Source organism: Babjeviella inositovora, assembly GCF_001661335.1.
Source record: "Babjeviella inositovora NRRL Y-12698 unplaced genomic scaffold BABINscaffold_2, whole genome shotgun sequence".
NCBI classification, from domain to species: Eukaryota; Fungi; Ascomycota; class Pichiomycetes; order Serinales; genus Babjeviella; species Babjeviella inositovora.
In genome coordinates this window covers 1,629,207-1,646,022 of record NW_017566839.1, presented here as the reverse complement: position 1 = coordinate 1,646,022, position 16,816 = coordinate 1,629,207, and the positions used below count along the sequence as shown (strand labels likewise).

At 48.5% G+C, this 16,816-nt stretch overlaps 6 protein-coding genes across 6 annotated transcripts; 1 reads left to right on the top strand and 5 right to left on the bottom strand.

The window, feature by feature from the left end:
* Positions 1–92: 92 nt before the first annotated feature.
* On the bottom strand, positions 93–891 carry BABINDRAFT_160298 (uncharacterized protein). Its single transcript, XM_019128154.1, has one exon. It carries the CDS (start codon positions 699–701, stop codon positions 270–272), a length of 432 nt encoding a protein of 143 aa, XP_018987430.1. The 5' UTR covers positions 702–891; the 3' UTR covers positions 93–269.
* CRC1 (carnitine:acyl carnitine antiporter) lies at positions 882–7,821 on the bottom strand. The gene is made up of 2 exons (XM_019126944.1): positions 6,949–7,821; positions 882–2,292 (listed from the first exon to the last, which is right to left on the bottom strand). Exons 1-2 carry the CDS (start codon positions 7,423–7,425, stop codon positions 1,249–1,251), a joined length of 1,521 nt encoding a protein of 506 aa, XP_018987429.1. The 5' UTR covers positions 7,426–7,821; the 3' UTR covers positions 882–1,248.
* Positions 7,822–9,362: 1,541 nt separating this feature from the next.
* Positions 9,363–11,487, bottom strand: HEM1 (5-aminolevulinate synthase). The gene has a single exon (XM_019128153.1). It carries the CDS (start codon positions 11,044–11,046, stop codon positions 9,415–9,417), a length of 1,632 nt encoding a protein of 543 aa, XP_018987428.1. The 5' UTR covers positions 11,047–11,487; the 3' UTR covers positions 9,363–9,414.
* Positions 11,488–12,124: 637 nt separating this feature from the next.
* MCI4 (Mci4p) lies at positions 12,125–12,857 on the bottom strand. The gene has a single exon (XM_019128152.1). The coding sequence runs from the start codon at positions 12,825–12,827 to the stop codon at positions 12,369–12,371; it is 459 nt and encodes a 152-aa protein (XP_018987427.1). The 5' UTR covers positions 12,828–12,857; the 3' UTR covers positions 12,125–12,368.
* Positions 12,858–13,119: 262 nt separating this feature from the next.
* On the bottom strand, positions 13,120–15,454 carry GYP8 (Gyp8p). The gene has a single exon (XM_019128151.1). The coding sequence runs from the start codon at positions 14,961–14,963 to the stop codon at positions 13,281–13,283; it is 1,683 nt and encodes a 560-aa protein (XP_018987426.1). The 5' UTR covers positions 14,964–15,454; the 3' UTR covers positions 13,120–13,280.
* A 236-nt stretch (positions 15,455–15,690) lies between these two features.
* CAK1 (cyclin-dependent protein kinase-activating kinase) lies at positions 15,691–16,680 on the top strand (the record flags this gene model as incomplete). Its single annotated transcript, XM_019132494.1, has 1 exon — positions 15,691–16,680. One exon carries the CDS (start codon positions 15,691–15,693, stop codon positions 16,678–16,680), a length of 990 nt encoding a protein of 329 aa, XP_018987425.1.
* Positions 16,681–16,816: the final 136 nt, after the last annotated feature.

Genomic DNA, 16,816 nt, shown 5'->3' with positions numbered 1-16,816 from the left:
TTATATAAGGGATGTGCCCCACATCTATTGGAGATGTCTGAAACTTCATAGAACCTATACTTGCATATATATATATTATACATCCCTTAGAGGGCACGTTTATCCGATTACTTGGCTTATAAGATTCATTGCTAAGTCCCTTTTAACCACCTTTGACATTCATTACTTGTGTAAACTTTGTAACCAAGCCTAGGCCCTACACAGCCTATTGGCTCTCCTTGATCATTTAAGTAGCATTCATGACAACCTATATACAAGAATCCGCAACGCTATTTTTCCTTGTTGCGGATCACCTCCTTGGCCTGCTGGACGTTCTCAAACGATCTCATTCTGACTACACGGCACTGCTCCCAGCCCACACAGCTGCCAAGCAAGAACCCAGCCATCCCCCAGTTAGTTGCCTTTCTCACGTTTTTTGAGGTAATGAAGGTAATAGCCCCGAGGACCCCCAACGCGGAAAGCCCCGTCATCATTCCCTCACGGAAGCACGGAATCTTCATCATGTTGGAGGGCGAAAAGTCATCACGCTTGATGGTGGCTACCGCCTGTGTGAGCGTCGATTTCTTGGGTACCGAGTCGCGACTGAGCGGGGCGTCATCGTTGAACTTCGGCGGGAGATCCTCCAAAAACTGGGGAACCTCTGGGACTGGGGCCTCCACTGGAGCCTCTGCGGGCTTAGATTTGCTAAACGGCCAAACCATAGCGTGTATATTATGTGAAATGGGTTGGTTTGTGGAGCTGGCTAATGATGAAGCTGAGGTGCTGAGAAGTAAATTTCAAAGGGAATGTGGTTCAGGTTGTGTCCTCACCAGAGTGAAAAATATTGCACGCAGATGGAGGAGCTAGAAGCCTTGGGAGAGATAGGTGATTAAACAGGTTGACTTTTTTTTGATAGCTAAAGGTTGGCTCAAACTAAATTTAATATTCAAAGGTTTGAGGGTATTGGTTAAAAATTTCCAGATCGCTTAGAGTTCGGTTGGGAGACATTCTCGTCGTCGTTTGAATATCTCTAATATTATTTGACCATTTCTAATCGACCTAAATTATATATTATGTTAACTCTAGCAGCACTGCAACGGAGGACTTAGCTCAGCCTGGCATTACCAAAGATTAGCAAGCACGAAAATGTATAGCAAATTGGGAAATATAAAAGCAGGCCAAGCAGCATCCACCAAGCATCGGGAAACCCCAGCCCTTCAGTCTCTACCAATATCCAGCAATTCTAACGCCGGTTGTTCAAACCAGTCTCTACAACACCTTGTTAAAGGCGCTCTTCGCCACCTCAACACCTAAGAAACACGCGGCGTTGGCCGGGAACGAACGGCACAACGCCGGGCCAAGACCTGGGAAAAAGCCCTTGATGCCCGAGGTCTTGTAAATCCCGCGCGACACCTCCGAAATCGACATCTTCACCAGCGACGCCTGCTGTCTGGACTTGATCGTGTCGAACGGGTAGATAGTCATCCACATGGCCACACCGGCGAACCCACCAGCACCCATAACCGCCACAAGCGAGAGATCCCCATTTTCAGGCGACCACTTCTTCTTGAGAATCTCGTACGTCGCAAAGTAGACCGCAGACCCCGGACCGTCACGTGCGAGTGTCGCGACAGAGCCCTTGAAGAGCGAAGGCAACCCACCCGCGCGCAAGATCTCGCGCGTAGCCCCGAACATCAGGGTCTGTGTCTTGGAGGTCTGTAAAACCACCTTGATACGTTCAAACGGCGCAGTCAACCCGGTGGTTGGAATGGCGGAAAAGAAACCCGCCGCGGAAATCTCGGCCGTGGAAAGGGCCTCACCTGCATTCTTGTTTGTGGCCCAGGACACGAGGTTCTTACCCACATCGTACCCCCAGAAAGAGACGGCAAAGATAGGAGTAACCCCAACAAGCGGCGGAATCACCCCGCGGTAGAGCCCGAGCGGGCCGCTGGCTGCGAGCGTCGCACGCACCGCCGCCGAGGCAGAAGGGTGTTGGCCCGTCTGGAGCTGTACCTTGACGAGGTCGAACGGGTGCCCGGTCAAGAGCGCACAGACCCCACCGAACGCACCCGAACCAAAGGATTTGATGTTGGACACGAGAAGCGAGTCGGTGGTGGTAGCTGCTGACCCAATAGCGCTCAGGTCTGAGGAAATCGTAGCGACAGCCACGTCTGGAGAGACAATTTCAGTGGACATGACAAAGGGAATGTAAGTGGTAATAGGGATAATGTCAATAGGGGTGTTGGCAATGGATAAGAGGAAATATGCGGTATTCGAATCTGGATACGTTCGAGTAACTACGTCTATAAGTGTCTATGGGGGTTGAAAAGAAGAACCGGATGGAAATAAGCTTGAAATAAATGCATATAACCGGAATGAAAAATTCTCGGTGGGCGCAGCTATTTATATTTTGTAAAGTCGGTTCTGCAACCTGGCACGTCACCGTGCGCGGAGAATGTTCCCCACGAGTCTGGGCTGAGATCCGTCGGAGTGATACTGTTGGCACCTTCCCGCTCGTGACCTGCGTAGGCGGAGAAACGGCGTTCCCTAATCCCGACAGTTGGGGGGTGTATTCGCATGTGACGGAATGGTGCGGCGCAAGGAGCACGGTCTGGTGTCGTAAAGCTGAGCGGAGTCACCTCCTATTCCAAGACAGCTTGCCAAGAAACTAAACGGTTATGAGAAATAGAAGAGTCTGGAACAATGATTCGACGGAGAAATTCGTATTACGAGCATCTTAGCATTATACCTTTGAACTCTCACGAGTGATGTGGCAGATGCCTCGGCCTGAATGGTAAGCACACACCCGATAGCGGCAAGAGGTCGGACCTGGTGCGTCGGGTTTCGAACGTGCCGAGGCTGCGTAAGGGCCACCTGAGGTCCGTGATGTAGTGGCTTTCGGGATAAACGGTAACAAATAAGCGGAAGAGCTTCTGCATTATTTTGACCCTCCAACGCGGACCGACTGCATACGGTATATTTTATTTTTTGGATGGTACCAGTCAGGTTATCGGTCGAGAGGAGGGTGGAGCATTGGTGAAGACTGATCGTGGGAAGGGTTGGATGAGAATCTCGCTAAAGATCTTTCATTGAAGAAATGCAACGAAGGAATATTAATGACTAGGGGGCTTTGTAAGCCCTATCCGGGGTAACGACGTCGGGTATAGATGTTTTTCTCAGGGTGAAAATGAGTCACATAACGCAGTGCTAATTTTCTAGGCTGTTACGAAGCAGTACTGATCAACCGAGATACGGTCGTTGTGCCTGGATCTGCCAGGGACATCTGTAAGGCTTGTCCTCGGCGTTACATGGCCGTTCAACTTTGAGCCGCTGGTCCGATTGGGATGCCGGTTAGACGCATCAGCTGCTTTAAATGGCATGCGCTTAAGTTTTCAGGAGATTAGGTACTTTGTAAGCATAGATGGTGGACCAGTCATGCTGAATAGCCGAAACCAAAACTTTCAGGCACTTAAGGATCATGTAGTTCCCGCACTGTTCAATAAAAGCATTATCTACCAGGAATTCGGTAGCTTTCTCCATAATAATACTTGCGATCTGTTATTTCGAGATCCACTCTAACGTGTTTCGCTATTACATCACTCTATGGGTGGTATCGTTAAGCCCATAAACTTCCCTGGAGTGGAGCATGTATATTATATGATTAACTTCAAACCTTCGTAATGGATCAGGCTGCTAAACCTCTACTTGAGAATTCTCAAGTAATCCTGCACGCGGCACCATACCCTAAGATGCTGAGCGGAAAGGGCTGCTGGAAAAAACATACTGGTAAAAGATTAGAAATGGTACATATTACCTTAAATGATAAAAGGAGCTTTAAAGCTTTTACTTGGTGTGGTTTAATCTCTGGGCATGATAATAGAGAGCTCGCCTATGTCATGTTTCACCTAATTTAGCCAACTTTGTATCCTCGAATTCACTTCTTGTCTCCGATAAACACTAATACTTTATATTTCAAATCCATGATATTTAAGAGAAAAAAAGTTCGGTGTCAATGCTGTTTACGCAATTTCTCAAACTACCCCTCTCAGATTAACTCTTTAGGTCTTTTAAGGGTTCTGGGTTCCGTGATGGACATTTCTAGTATTGACATTTTCATGGGCTTTACCATTATACGCACCTCAAGATCTGTATATAATTGTTGAACCTCTACCCTATCATAACCACTAAATCTATACTATGAGCCTTCACTGGTGCTTTCACTGGTGCCTCCACTGGTGCTTTCACTGGTGCTTTCACTGGTGCACTCACTGGTGCTTCCGCTCCACATCGACGGGCTCTCTAGTTAACACGAAGACTCTTGCAGCATACGTATGACCTGCCATTCGTAACCCTAAACTCTCTATTTGAAAATCTAAAACTTCCTAACACGCCTTGTCACCTAGTGACTACCATATATCTACGTCATCATACTTGGAATGGCATAAGATTCAGTACGTTTGATTTCGCGTCGTTAGACGAACTTTATAGCACCACGTACACTACCTACCGTTTCATGATCGCCGGTTATTGGTATCGGTATAGCAACGTAAAATATGTTTAGACCTACACATAACTGGTTTCTATATCGATAAGCTCTGCGGTATGGACTACGGAAAGTTTGCCAAATCTTAGCTCCTAGTGCATATGCGTGGGGATGTCCTTCTCCCATACAAATAGTGTGTTGAAAAAAGCCTCGAACAGCTTTTCTGAGCAATCTATTCTTCATTCTCCGAGCTGGTCGACTCACTGGAGCTAGCCATGCTCTACCCTACCCTTATCGACCCCATACACGTCAGATTTAATTTGACGCTGCAGGTTAATGTTGGTCATACGAGGAGTGATTTTACGCTATTAGGTTTAAACTATATCCAGATTCGTTAAACTCCTAACCCGTTGAAATCACATTTATGCTGGAAAGATTAAGACAATAGATATCCCGTTAAGAACCCTATTTTTTGAGATGCTGTCCTGACACACTCCGCCTTGGCAAGCAGTTGGCCAGAACGTGGTCCATCGAGCGGCGCAAAAGCCTTCCTGGGGGGCTATACTATTAGTACAGATACCACATGGGTAGCATAATAGATTATTAATGGCCCGATTTTTTTGACTAGGGCTATTTGGTAACCACTTCCAGGGTACAACATTGCTAGTGGAGAAGCAATGCTCCCTAAAGCTGCCGTAGTCGAGCCAGGGTAGCCTGTATCTGCCGGACTTGGTGGGGAAAAGCATGGCTAGCATATGCATATGCAACTAGACCGAACTGGTCTTCCTCTTGCCTTTTGTGGACCGTCAGTCGACAGGTGAAAATACTATGTCCTTCTAGTGAGCCTTGGCCATTGACGACGTGACTACCTCGATTAGTATTTTATGCAAGGTTTTACACCCATACGGCGTTGCCATTTAATGAACCAACTTCATCCCTCTCCACTTTGTCAGCCATATACCATATTATGTAGCTGCCCTACTAAGGCACTGGGTTACTCACATGCGAAATACTTTTGTCTCCACATAGGCTTTTTGACCCTTCACTATAGCAAGGTATATTACCAGAAGAACTAATCTCCCACGGTACCTCTAACCCTACGGTCGATTGTAAAAAGTCCACTTGCAATTAGTCATGAAACTATCGGATTTGTATGTTGGAGCTCTGCCAGGTTTATTCCTTTGTCTGAAGAACTAGACGAGGTATCTTGACTAAAACTTATGTAATTTTTTCAGGGTATATTCTACTTGGGCTTTCAATAACAGGGTACTTGAAAGCAAGGATCCTAAATAGAATTCGGAGAATTTTTAATACATTTGCCGTGCGCCCAAACAAGATCCTAAGCATTGTGATCAGAAACACCGCTACCCTAAAGTCATTAAAAATAGGTAACCAGAATTCATTCTCCCCCGATATATGGCTACAGTAACCAGCTTTGACAAAGCCTCTTGCTTCTACACGCGTACATGTACGATACAAGATTAAACAAGTCACAGTCGTTCACGGCTCCATATCTCACTTAAATATATTACTTAGCTCGAGCTCCGCTGGTGGGGAAACCGTAACCCCATAGATACTTCATCCCCGATGCTTTCCCTCGCCGGTCTCCCATCTCTTCTTTCTACTCCCGCGCGCTCCTCCCTTCGTGGGTAGAGAACGTGGATGGTGGGGGGTATTAGATAGCCATTGCTCCCATATAGAGCAGATGGATGGCCAGGTTTGTAGAATATACTGTTATGGTTAGCTGGTGGAAGAGCTTCGTGTGACGACAAGGATAGGCGGTGTGAGCGCCGTGACAAATTCTGTGCCAGAGTTTGAGGGGTAACTGAAGCCCCTGTTGGAGGGTGCTGGTCCCTTTTTGGTTCTCTGTATATAGGGACTGGTGTATGATGGGGATAGTAGCGCATTTGTTCCTGTGATGAACTGGGAGGGAAGCTGTATCTCATGGGAACTTGAATGGCCGATTGCAGAGGGGTTTCGATAGTTTGAGGAACCGCTGGGTGATACGGTGATTGCAGGCGTGTTTCAAACGTTGGACGAGCCGTTGGGTGGTGCTGTGACTGGGGGTTATACGTCGATTGCGAGGACATAAGGGCGTTGAGTGGATAGGAAACGGTGGGTCCCACATCGGATTGGGCGCGCTTATGCCCTCCTTGGTTGGCAAAGGGGTCGCTACGTTTAGTCCTTGGTGAAGCTGGATGGCGCACAGGGCTGACGCTGGACACCTTGTCTTTGAGCGTTTGAGGTATCAGGGAACCTCCTTGAGGGACAGTATGAGCCTCTGTATGGCTTTCTTTCTCCTCGTTCTCCTCAGGGGGGTTCCAATGGTGAAACTGCAAGGGTGGAGGTGGTAATGGGGGCTTACTGGCCAAATTTACCCTGAAGACAGATTGTGACATCAGTGAGGCAGTACTAGGGACTTCCCGTTTAACTGGTTTCAGCAAAGATTTTACTTCCTTTACCGATTTTTTCTTTCGGAGATCTACAGCTGCCTTGGTAGGTTCTTCGGGGTCACGGTTCTCGTTCGCCGTCTGGGCTGCTCCCTGTTTCTTGTGGTGCTCAGCAAACAAAGAGGGAATCATTTCCGGGCTGATCCTAAGCAACTGTGCTAGCTGGGCGAGCTCAATGGAAAGCTTCAAGTTCTCATTCCGTAGCTGCTCTTGTTTGGTGATTTCCTGTTGTATCTGAAGGGCTACAGCATCGGAAGTTGGTCTGTGGCGGATAATATCCCCTTCGTCCTGATTGTTGGACGAAAGTTGTGCCACGGAAAGTACCAGGGAGGGTTTAGAAGCGGCCTGGTAGGGGGAAGGGGTAGATGGAGTGGCATTGGGGATGACCCGTGGGGGTAGGCGGTCGAAATGTTCTGGGTTGGGCGACTCCTGTTGCAAAACGGAAGAAGAGGCTGTCGACTGCGGAGTTTCCACCATTTTAGTACCAGCCCTTGTCGTTCTCTTGTGTCTCATTGTAGAAACAGATGATGTTTGAGGTTACGGAAATGAGATTATTCTGGAATAGTGGGATTAAACCACAAAAAGCGTGCTTGGGAAAAGAGGATGTCCAGAGATTTTCAATAGTGTAGCAATCACAACTAAGTGTACCCCATTCAACGTTAAGCGTTTTGACAGGATTTAGAGGGCTTGGATCGAACTCAACCAGGGCTTATAGATCAGAGTTAGGCCGGTAGCTACGACACGGCCATCGTTTCAGCCCCGCCAAGCGCATGCTAAGACACACTTCATGCACGGGCTTTCTACACGTCTAGAAAAGAGGGATATGCATGTCGGAGAACTACTAGTAAACCGGCACGCGAATAGCCTAGTCTCTATCGACGGAGCCCCAGCACAAACCATTTATTCCAGAACTACCTAGCGAGGTGTGTATTTACACCACCCAACGTATCTTCCTTCTGGCCGTAGTTAGCTTAGACCGGGTTCGTCTGTACTTCCATGCATGACAATACAACGCGATTAGAGACCTAAGGCTCCTCGAAGATACGGTCTGCGAGTCTCTCGATAGCTATTGTCATGCAAAAAAAAAAAGCGATTCTATCCCTCACGGCATTCTCGGCCACAACAAAAAAAACCCATGGATGCACATGGGTGTTCAGTGCTTGGTTAATACGGCTTGTACCCTTGGCTACTACCCACTGCATCTTGCCATCTTGGCCAAGATCACTGCGCTGTACTGACGAGACGCGTTGTGGCGCGAGGCGTCTGAGGTTAATTCTTCTTAGCCGCTGACTTCCGGTACGGGGCGTTTCGAGCCGTGGTCGCATGTGTCGCTCTGTCAGGGGTACAGATTTAGTGCTTGTTACGATCCAGCCTCGCGGCTCGAAGGTAGAATACACAAAAGGTCAACAATGTCTGCCTAACACTATAAATACCGGAGAAACATGCATGAATTACCCTTGCCGGGGTTGTAGGCAGTGACGTGAATGGGAGCCCTTGCTTGGTAACCCATAAAGAAATCCCGGTGTTCTTTATCTACGGCATATTTAGCAATGGCAGTCTTTTTAGACTAAGCTATCTTCTCCATTAACATATGGCAAAAGTGTAAGAGAGTTCGTCATTGTATAGGCCAGGGGGGGTATGAGGTGGCAACGTCAGCACTGAGTGAGAACACCACAAGATTACGTGACCTAATGGCGGGGAACGATGTACGCGAGGTTAAAGTACGGCTGTACCAGATTGCCCGACAGCGTCAAATACACCTTCCGCTGTGATCCGGAGAGGACTTGAAATGTGATGGTTTTCAAAACGAGGCCCCAACGAAGATCACACTATGTGTATCTTGACACTTTACCTATTGCCAATCATATAATGGCAGTCTCTCATTCTTCTAGGTGAATTGACCCCATGCATTCAATCTCCCTAATTTAACTGCGTTAGGCCTAATGGCGTAAATTTGGTCACCTGAAACTGCACAAAGTTGCGTACGCTCTATAGACGAGAGAGTCAAGCCAGATAAGGGAATTGCCATTTAGTATACTTGTGAGACGAGGTGTACACGAAATTAATGATTTTTCGCGGCTTATCTGTGCGGGGACGTTTCCAGAGTTTACACTTCCCTAGTCAATATACGGAAAGACAAAGGGTACTTCACCGCAGTTTTAAATTAAGCCCGATAGGGAATATATTTGAGATCCTGGAAAATAAAGGCTTTAGTCAGTGCATGGCAACTGGAGTATAAGCTAGAATATGTGAATAGACTTGTCGGGCCGTGCATATAAACGAAGTAAATGTTTTCATTCTCTTTAAATTATAAATATTCTTCCATCCACACTCGTCAATATACGTAGGATATCGTGAAATTATATTAAAAGTCCTATGCCGACTAAGCGACAAAAATGGATAAAACGAGAGGTTGAAAGCAAAAAAAACCCCAGAAGGAAAAAAGCTGACTACCAAAAAGAAAACAGGAAAAAGAAAGACAAAGGGAAAAAAACGGCAGTTCTAGATGCGAACCCCAGACGAAACCTCCAAACCCTCAATCACCGGCTCAACCACATTCTTATTCAAATCCGAATCCTTCAATGCCAATTGCGCATCCGTCCATAAATGCTCCATTGGCGCAACACCTTTGAGACCGACACCACAATGACCACCTTCCTTCTCCCAGGCATCAACCTTCTTCAAGTTCAACTCCTCAAACACACTCACCACCGCGGTAATCAACTCGTCAGACAACTCCTTACCGTGGCCTGGGGTTGGGGTAATTCTCAATCTTTCTTCGCCAATCGGCACGGTTGGGTAGTTGATCGCCTGGACATAGATGCTGTGCTTCTCCAACAACAAATCAGACGCCTTCTTGGCATCTGCAGCGTTACCAACAAGAATCGGCACAATGTGTGATGGGTTCGGAATGACCGGAATGCCCAAACTGCGCAAGGTATCCTTCACGTATCTTGTGTTCTGCTGCTGGAGCACACGGTCCTTCAAGGTGGCTCTCTGGTATCTGATGGCCGCAGCAGCACCAGCCATGACGGCTGGAGGCAAAGTGGTGGTGAAGATAAAGCCCGGGGCGTAAGATCTCAACCAGTCGATTAAGTCGCGCTTACCAGCAACGTAGCCACCGACCGCACCATACGCCTTCCCTAAGGTGCCGGTGATCATATCCACACGCTCCATGATGGTTTTGCGACTCGGCGAAGCAATCCCCGAACGCAAGTGTTCCTCAAAGTCCAAGTGCTCGGCAACACCGGCACCGTGTGGGCCGTACATGCCGACGGCATGAACTTCGTCCAAAAACGTGAGGGCGCCGTACTGCTGCGCCAAGTCGCATATCTTTTCGATCGGCGCCACCGAGCCACACATGGAGTAAACACTCTCAAAAGCGATCAATTTAGGCGTGGACTTTGGGTACTGTTTCAACAAGCGTTCAAGGTCTTCCAAGTCGTTGTGCTTGAACACGTGCTTCTTGGCGCGGGAGTTGCGGATTCCCTGGATCATCGACGCGTGGTTAAGCGAGTCGGAGAAAATCACAAGGTCCTTGATCTTCTGGCCCAAAAGAGAAAGCACCGCATCGTTTGCCACCATGCACGACGTGAAAACCAATGCCGCGTCCTGCTTATGCAAGTTGGCAAGCTCTGCTTCCAACGCGATGGCGTGCCGGTTGTGACCGGCGATGTTACGCGTACCGCCGGCGCCGGAGCCATATCTTTCGAGCGCCGTCTTCATCGCTGCGAGCACCTGCGGGTTGCGGCCCATGCCCAAGTAATCGTTGGAGCACCACACGGTGACCTTGTCCGCCTCGTTCTTTCTGTGCGCCTTTGGGAACTCGGCGGCCAAACGGTTAATGTTGTTGAAGAAGCGGTACGACTTGTCGGAACGCTTCTTGGCGAGATCGCCCTGGAAGAGAGCGTCAAAGTCGAAGCTAGTGTTGGCGGAGGCGGTAGACGCGGCTGGCGCAGCGACGGTCGCGCCGGCGGAAGTGGCGAGCCCGCGCTTCATCGCAGGACCCACAACCGGGCAGTGGGCGGCCTGCGACACGAGCGCGGAGCTCTGCGACATTCTCTTGAACGCAGCGGTCGAGTGCTTCTTTACAAAGGGACACACGCTGAGGGACTGGCGGGTAAGGGCTTCCATGATTGTTGGTGGGAGTATGCAAAGGGAAGAAGAGGGGTGTTACAATGGGGCTTAAATAGAAATTTTTTGCGTCGGCGTGAAAACTGAAAAAGCTGGATGCCGGAGATGAGTAATCGGAACGTGAGATTTTATTTGCTCAGATGCAATATGGACCTTAAGACGCCTCACACCCAAGGAAACGAGTAAGAGCGGTGAGCGTAGCAAATAATGAGGCGAGAAAAAAAAAAAAAAGTGAATGTTACATATTCAATCGTAAAGCGGGGATAATCTTGAAGGTCTATTGGCTGGAATTTTGGGCTAGAGGCTCTCGTACGTCATTGAATCTACCGCACGTGATTGTGCCGAAAGAGGATGGACCCAGAAACACGGAATGTAAACAGGCCTTTGGTCAAATGCTGGGGGTAAGGTATATTTAGACATTTTAGTCCACCTCAATTCATTTTTACTATACTGCTCCTTGTGTGTAGAGTATCGGTGACGTCTGGTCCTGCGCGATTCAGGGATATTAGGGAAGCTTAACCCGCGGATTCTTGGCCGTTCCCGCAACCGGGAGAAACTGCCCCAAGCGGAATACCGATCCGTAATGTTTTCGGTATACAAAACAATGGCCAGACAGTCATGTACAGATATTGTGCAATTCCAATAATATTGTTATTGTCAGTATCCAAACTCCCTAAATAGCTGTATTTCGCGGAGGTTTGATAGAATGTAGGCCCGAATCTTTATAATCAACGAGTAGACAGGGCGGAATGATTAACCAACGTTGTATCAAAAGGGTACTCCTTGATGCTCGCTCGAAGCGCCAAATTTCAAGATTTAAAGAAAAATACATCTTAGGGGTAACCATTTACTCCCTTCATATACACCTGGCCGCCTGTGCACTGTCATTTCATCCGAAAGCGACCCAGTTCTACCCTCAACGTATATCCAGGTGCTAGTTTTCTTTTTGGGTAGTCTTCGGACAAAAACTTGATTTTAGGGCGTGGTTTCCGCTCTGCCTTTGATGGCATAGACCTTCCAGCGGCATGCTGCAACAATTTTAACCTCGCATCGTACAGGTAAAGAGTTCCATCAGCACACACCCTCCAGTCCTAGCTACGTGACTAACGAAGAATAAATATATTGTAGGAAGTGAGAAGATAAATGTCCCTACAACCTTTAAAGATGCATTACAAACAAATATGAAGGATGAAAAAGGCGAGCCCCGCGGAGACGGAAATACCGTCGCTATCTCAAGGACACCATAGCGGGGGGAGCATGAGTACTATACAGTGCCCTAGCGGTTGCGAGCGTGTGTTGTGTGTTTTGTATGGCTTTTACGTTTAAACTCTCTTGCCAAAGTAGACCCACTGGTCATCCAAAGGCTTGTCTTGCAAATCCTCCCAGCACTTGGCTTCAGCCATGTCCTTGGCCAATTCGTATTCATCGTGGGCCTGGATAATAACCTCTTCGATCAAACCGTTGCCGATCTTCTCCTCAATTACCTCAGTGATGTCGTTGTTTTCGATGATGGCCAATCTCTGCTTGGTCAAGTTCTCAACGGATTGTCTGTAGATAGAGTATTCTGGGAACTTGTGCTGCAAAAGGTCCAAGGTCATTCCGTAGAGGGCCTGCAAAGCTGGCTTAGGGTTAGGGTGCTGGTAGATACCGGTCAAACCGGTCTTCTCATACTCAGAACCGGCTTTGACCATGATCTGTGGAACCTCCTCGACCTGCTTCTGGATCTGCTTCTTGAACGGCACAAAGATGCTCTGTCTCAAAAGGGTAGCGCTGACTCTCATTCTATTGTGTTCGGAGGGTATTGGGGCAAGTGCTTGGGATGTATTGCTGCGTTAAGCTCGTCCTTTGATACGTGTCTGTCGCGTACATAACTTTGTCTATCTAACGCTTCTTGTAAATTACTTTTTTGCCGATTGTGGTTGGCTGGATTTTTTGTATGCTTATGTAAGCAGACCTGCGTCATCCGTGCGGCGCAGCTCTGGCGGCACTGGCCCGCACCCAGTGATTGTTGAGCCCATTAACTTCCCTCAAAGCGCCCTACAAGTGTTATGGATCTTATATATACTTCGTTATACCATGTCCTTTGTTTCCCTTAGAAATCTGACGCTCTGGTAGTAGTTATCTCCGCTAGCTAACCTACGGTTGGAACGGATTCGCCCTCGCTATCTAAACCTGTCTTTGATCATGTTGCATAACATAGACATAAGTAGAGTGTGATATGGCTTACACTCTACTCAGAACCGAAATTCTTTCAAGTTTCCGAGTCCTACTCTGTTCAAGATGCCGCCCGCAACGCGCCCCGTTCTCTCAAAAACCAATGGTCCTCTCAACTGAGCCAACCGATTAGAGATAAATGTCACGGTTTGAGTCACACCCAGGGGCAACACATCCTTGTAGTAGTGTATCACAAATGATAAGATCCCCACCGTTAACGAAAGCTTGACGAGCAATGATAGTTTGAGTTTGCGCCGCACAATTTTCTTCTCCGGAAGAGCCGCCGATTGCTTCAATCTCTCCTGCTCTTGCTCTTGCTTCTTCGCCTCCACCTCCGAACCAAGTTTCTCGGTCAAGGCCTCGATGCGGTCTTTCCAGGTGGCGTACGGAGTATGAGCTTTCCCAGTCTCCGATGTCGACGACTTGGAAGATGTGGTCTGGAGCGAGCTGATGGATGACGTCAAAGATGAGGCAATATCCGAATCAGAAGCCTCGAGCGAGGGATTGTTGCGACGGCGGAGAGGCTGCTCCACGTCCTCCGTCTCACTCTCGCACTCAGCTTCAAACCCACCCCTTGAGGTGGTTTTCAAAACGCTGTACTGGGAAATTCCGTCCTGAAAGGCGCTCAAGTCCAGAAGGGGGAACTGGACCGCCAAGAGGTTTGCGTGTAGCAACACGCTAAACAAGTCGCCAGTCTCTAGCCCCACAAAGAGCCGGGATAGTTCCGAGTGAAGGGTATCCATCTCGGCCTCGCCACGCATGATATCGGACTTGTGGTAGAAGAGAACGGCCGCAAAAATGTATATGGAGCTGGAGGCCTCTCCGGTAGCCATAATAAAGTCCATGATCATGCAGATGTCTTCAAATTTGGTGACGTCGTGGCTGAACATGGTCAAGATGGACGAAAGCGCATAGAAGGGTTGGATGCGTCCGATGGTCTGCCCAAATTTCGGGTCAATCCGTGCTACTAGTTCCGGCAAGAGCATTAGCTGGTCGATGGACGGCTGGATATCGCGGATCATAAAGTCACGCAAGTGGTTGAGTGTGAGATGCTCCAAAACTGCATACGTCTGGGAGAGCAGCGGGTCGTAGTCCCGGAACACGAGATAGATGATGGAGACAATGTCGTGGTAGCCTTGGTAGTAGTGGAGGAATGGGTTAGTCCGCAAGATCCGGGTGATAAGCTGGGTGAGGTCCGAGCGCATGTGGAGAAGGTCTTCAGTCAGCGGGTTCGCGGGGTAGAAGATGAAAGACCGATCAACATCAAGCTTGACCTGGTTTTCGTCCTTGTGTGGGAGCATCTTCTCATAAGACGCTCTGTCCGACTTTTCTTCATCGGTAGGCTCTTCCGCCCCTTCCGCCTCCTTTTGGGTGGCAGCTTCAAACTCATCCACATGGGTCAAATCGCTGTCCATCAACGCCGAGTTAAACATCACACTCTCCCTGATCGTGGCGTCGTCCGCTAGACTGCTTACTCCTAGCAACGCGGACCACACCTGGAACCGTAACTCACTGTTCAAGAGCCCGCCGCGCGATCTGCTCAACGCGGCCAAGAGCTCGCGGTTGTCTTCGACGAGGGCCTCCACGATCGCCTTCTTCTTCAACGGCCGCGTGTCATCATCTAGTGGGTGGTCATTATAGATAGATTTTCCTAGATCGCCAATGTCCATGGACACCCAATCTGGCATCAATATTTCTGTCATATAAGCGGCTGTGTGTATTCAAAAGCGGCTAAGGGAGGGTTCGACTTAAGGTGAGCAAGCGATATTCAGCTTTGGCGAAAGACAACGCTGAAATACCTAACCCGTAGATAATATGGCTGATAACAGGCGATTCGTAGCAAATATGGCAGCTTGGCGGATCAAAGCGCAATAGAGGGTCCTGCGACGGGCTGATTCACCGGGGAGTAGCAATATAACAGTCTGGAGGTCTCAGATATCTGTTGTAGCAGTCTTGAGATATATCTCTGTTTTAACAGTTTTGGTATCAGAGATTGTAAGCTGTTGTGGAAAGAAGCTGCGTATAGTTTGTAGGTTTCAACTAGCAATCCAATTTACACCAGGGGATTTTTCGATGGCGTTGTTTTCCTGATAAGGACCGACAGTACCGGAGGATCCTGGCGCAGGAGATAACCAGAGGTACCAGGTACTATGTCAGACTCCGTGTACATAGATCTAATAAAAAAATCAACAGAAATTACTCTCCCCTGGTACTTAATTGTCTTATTTGAGTTATATTCAGAGAACTACCCACTTGGATAAGCCATAAGGGGCCTATCGTGCTGAATGAATCCGGCTTACACAGTATGCACACTCATCCTGCATTTTATTTTATTAGATGTGACACAAAACAAAGCCTTCCAACCCATGGTCTCAATTATATACCTAGAAGCCTGTGGCTACTGCCATCCATCCCCTTTCATCTCGTTAAATGACATATATAAATCGAACCCGGATTAACGGTGGCCTCTTCTCGGACGTTTACAGGGCCAAAGACAGCAGATCAAACGGGGTGGTGGCCCTCAAGATCGCTGACCCGGACCTTGAGCAACTACCGCACAACTGCCGAAACGAGGTTAAAATCCTCAAATCTCTCGAGCCCCATGCTGAGGCCAACCACCTTGTCCGTTTGCTCGACAGCTTTACCCTGGGAGATGATATCGTGATGGTGTTCCCCCTTTTACCCTACGACTTGAAGGACGTGATAAGCCACAATTCGCGCGCCTATATGCCGCCGAGCTTCTACCATCCGGTACCATCTGAAGAGTCGGGGGTTCCCACACGGAAGAATAAAATGACTGAATCGCGGGCCGCTGAGATTGTCACCACCCTTCTAAGCAGCTTGGCCTTCTTGCACGCCCGGGGCGTTATTCACCGCGATATCAAGCCAGCCAACATTTTGTTTTCTACTCTAGATGGATTACCGATCTTGGGTGATTTCGGAATTGTCTGGGCTCCGGAGCTCGACGTGGAGCCGCCGCGAGAAAAAATCTGTGACGTCTCCACGGGGGTGTACCGTGCTCCGGAGCTTTTGTTCAGCGTGCGAGAGTATACCGAGAAAATCGATATCTGGTCGCTAGGGGTGCTTTTGACGGTGTTGTACTCGCTGGACTGTCAGCCAGTGTTCAGAGATGCCGCCCGTCATAGTGATTTGGCGCTCATGGCTTCGATTTTTGAAGTGTTTGGAACCGCGGGTTTAGGAAGCTGGAGGGAAGTGCAGGAAAAGGAGGCCTTCCAGGCCATGAACTTTATTGAAAGGCCCGCGTTGGAGGTGAAGAAAATCTTGCCCAGGGCGGACGACACGGTGTGTGCGGTGTTCTCAAAAATGATGGTGTATCAATCTACCGAGCGGATTTCGGCGAATGAGGCGCTTCAAATGTTAGCGCTGTTCTCGGGGGGTATCCGCCAAGAAGTGGGATAGGTTTAAAATACAAAGGAAATGGTGATCAGGAAGGGGGATAGCTTTAAACTACAAAGGAAATGATAACCAGGAAGCGGAATAGATCTAAACTACAAAGGAAATGATGATTAGGATGCGGGATAGACTTAAACTACAA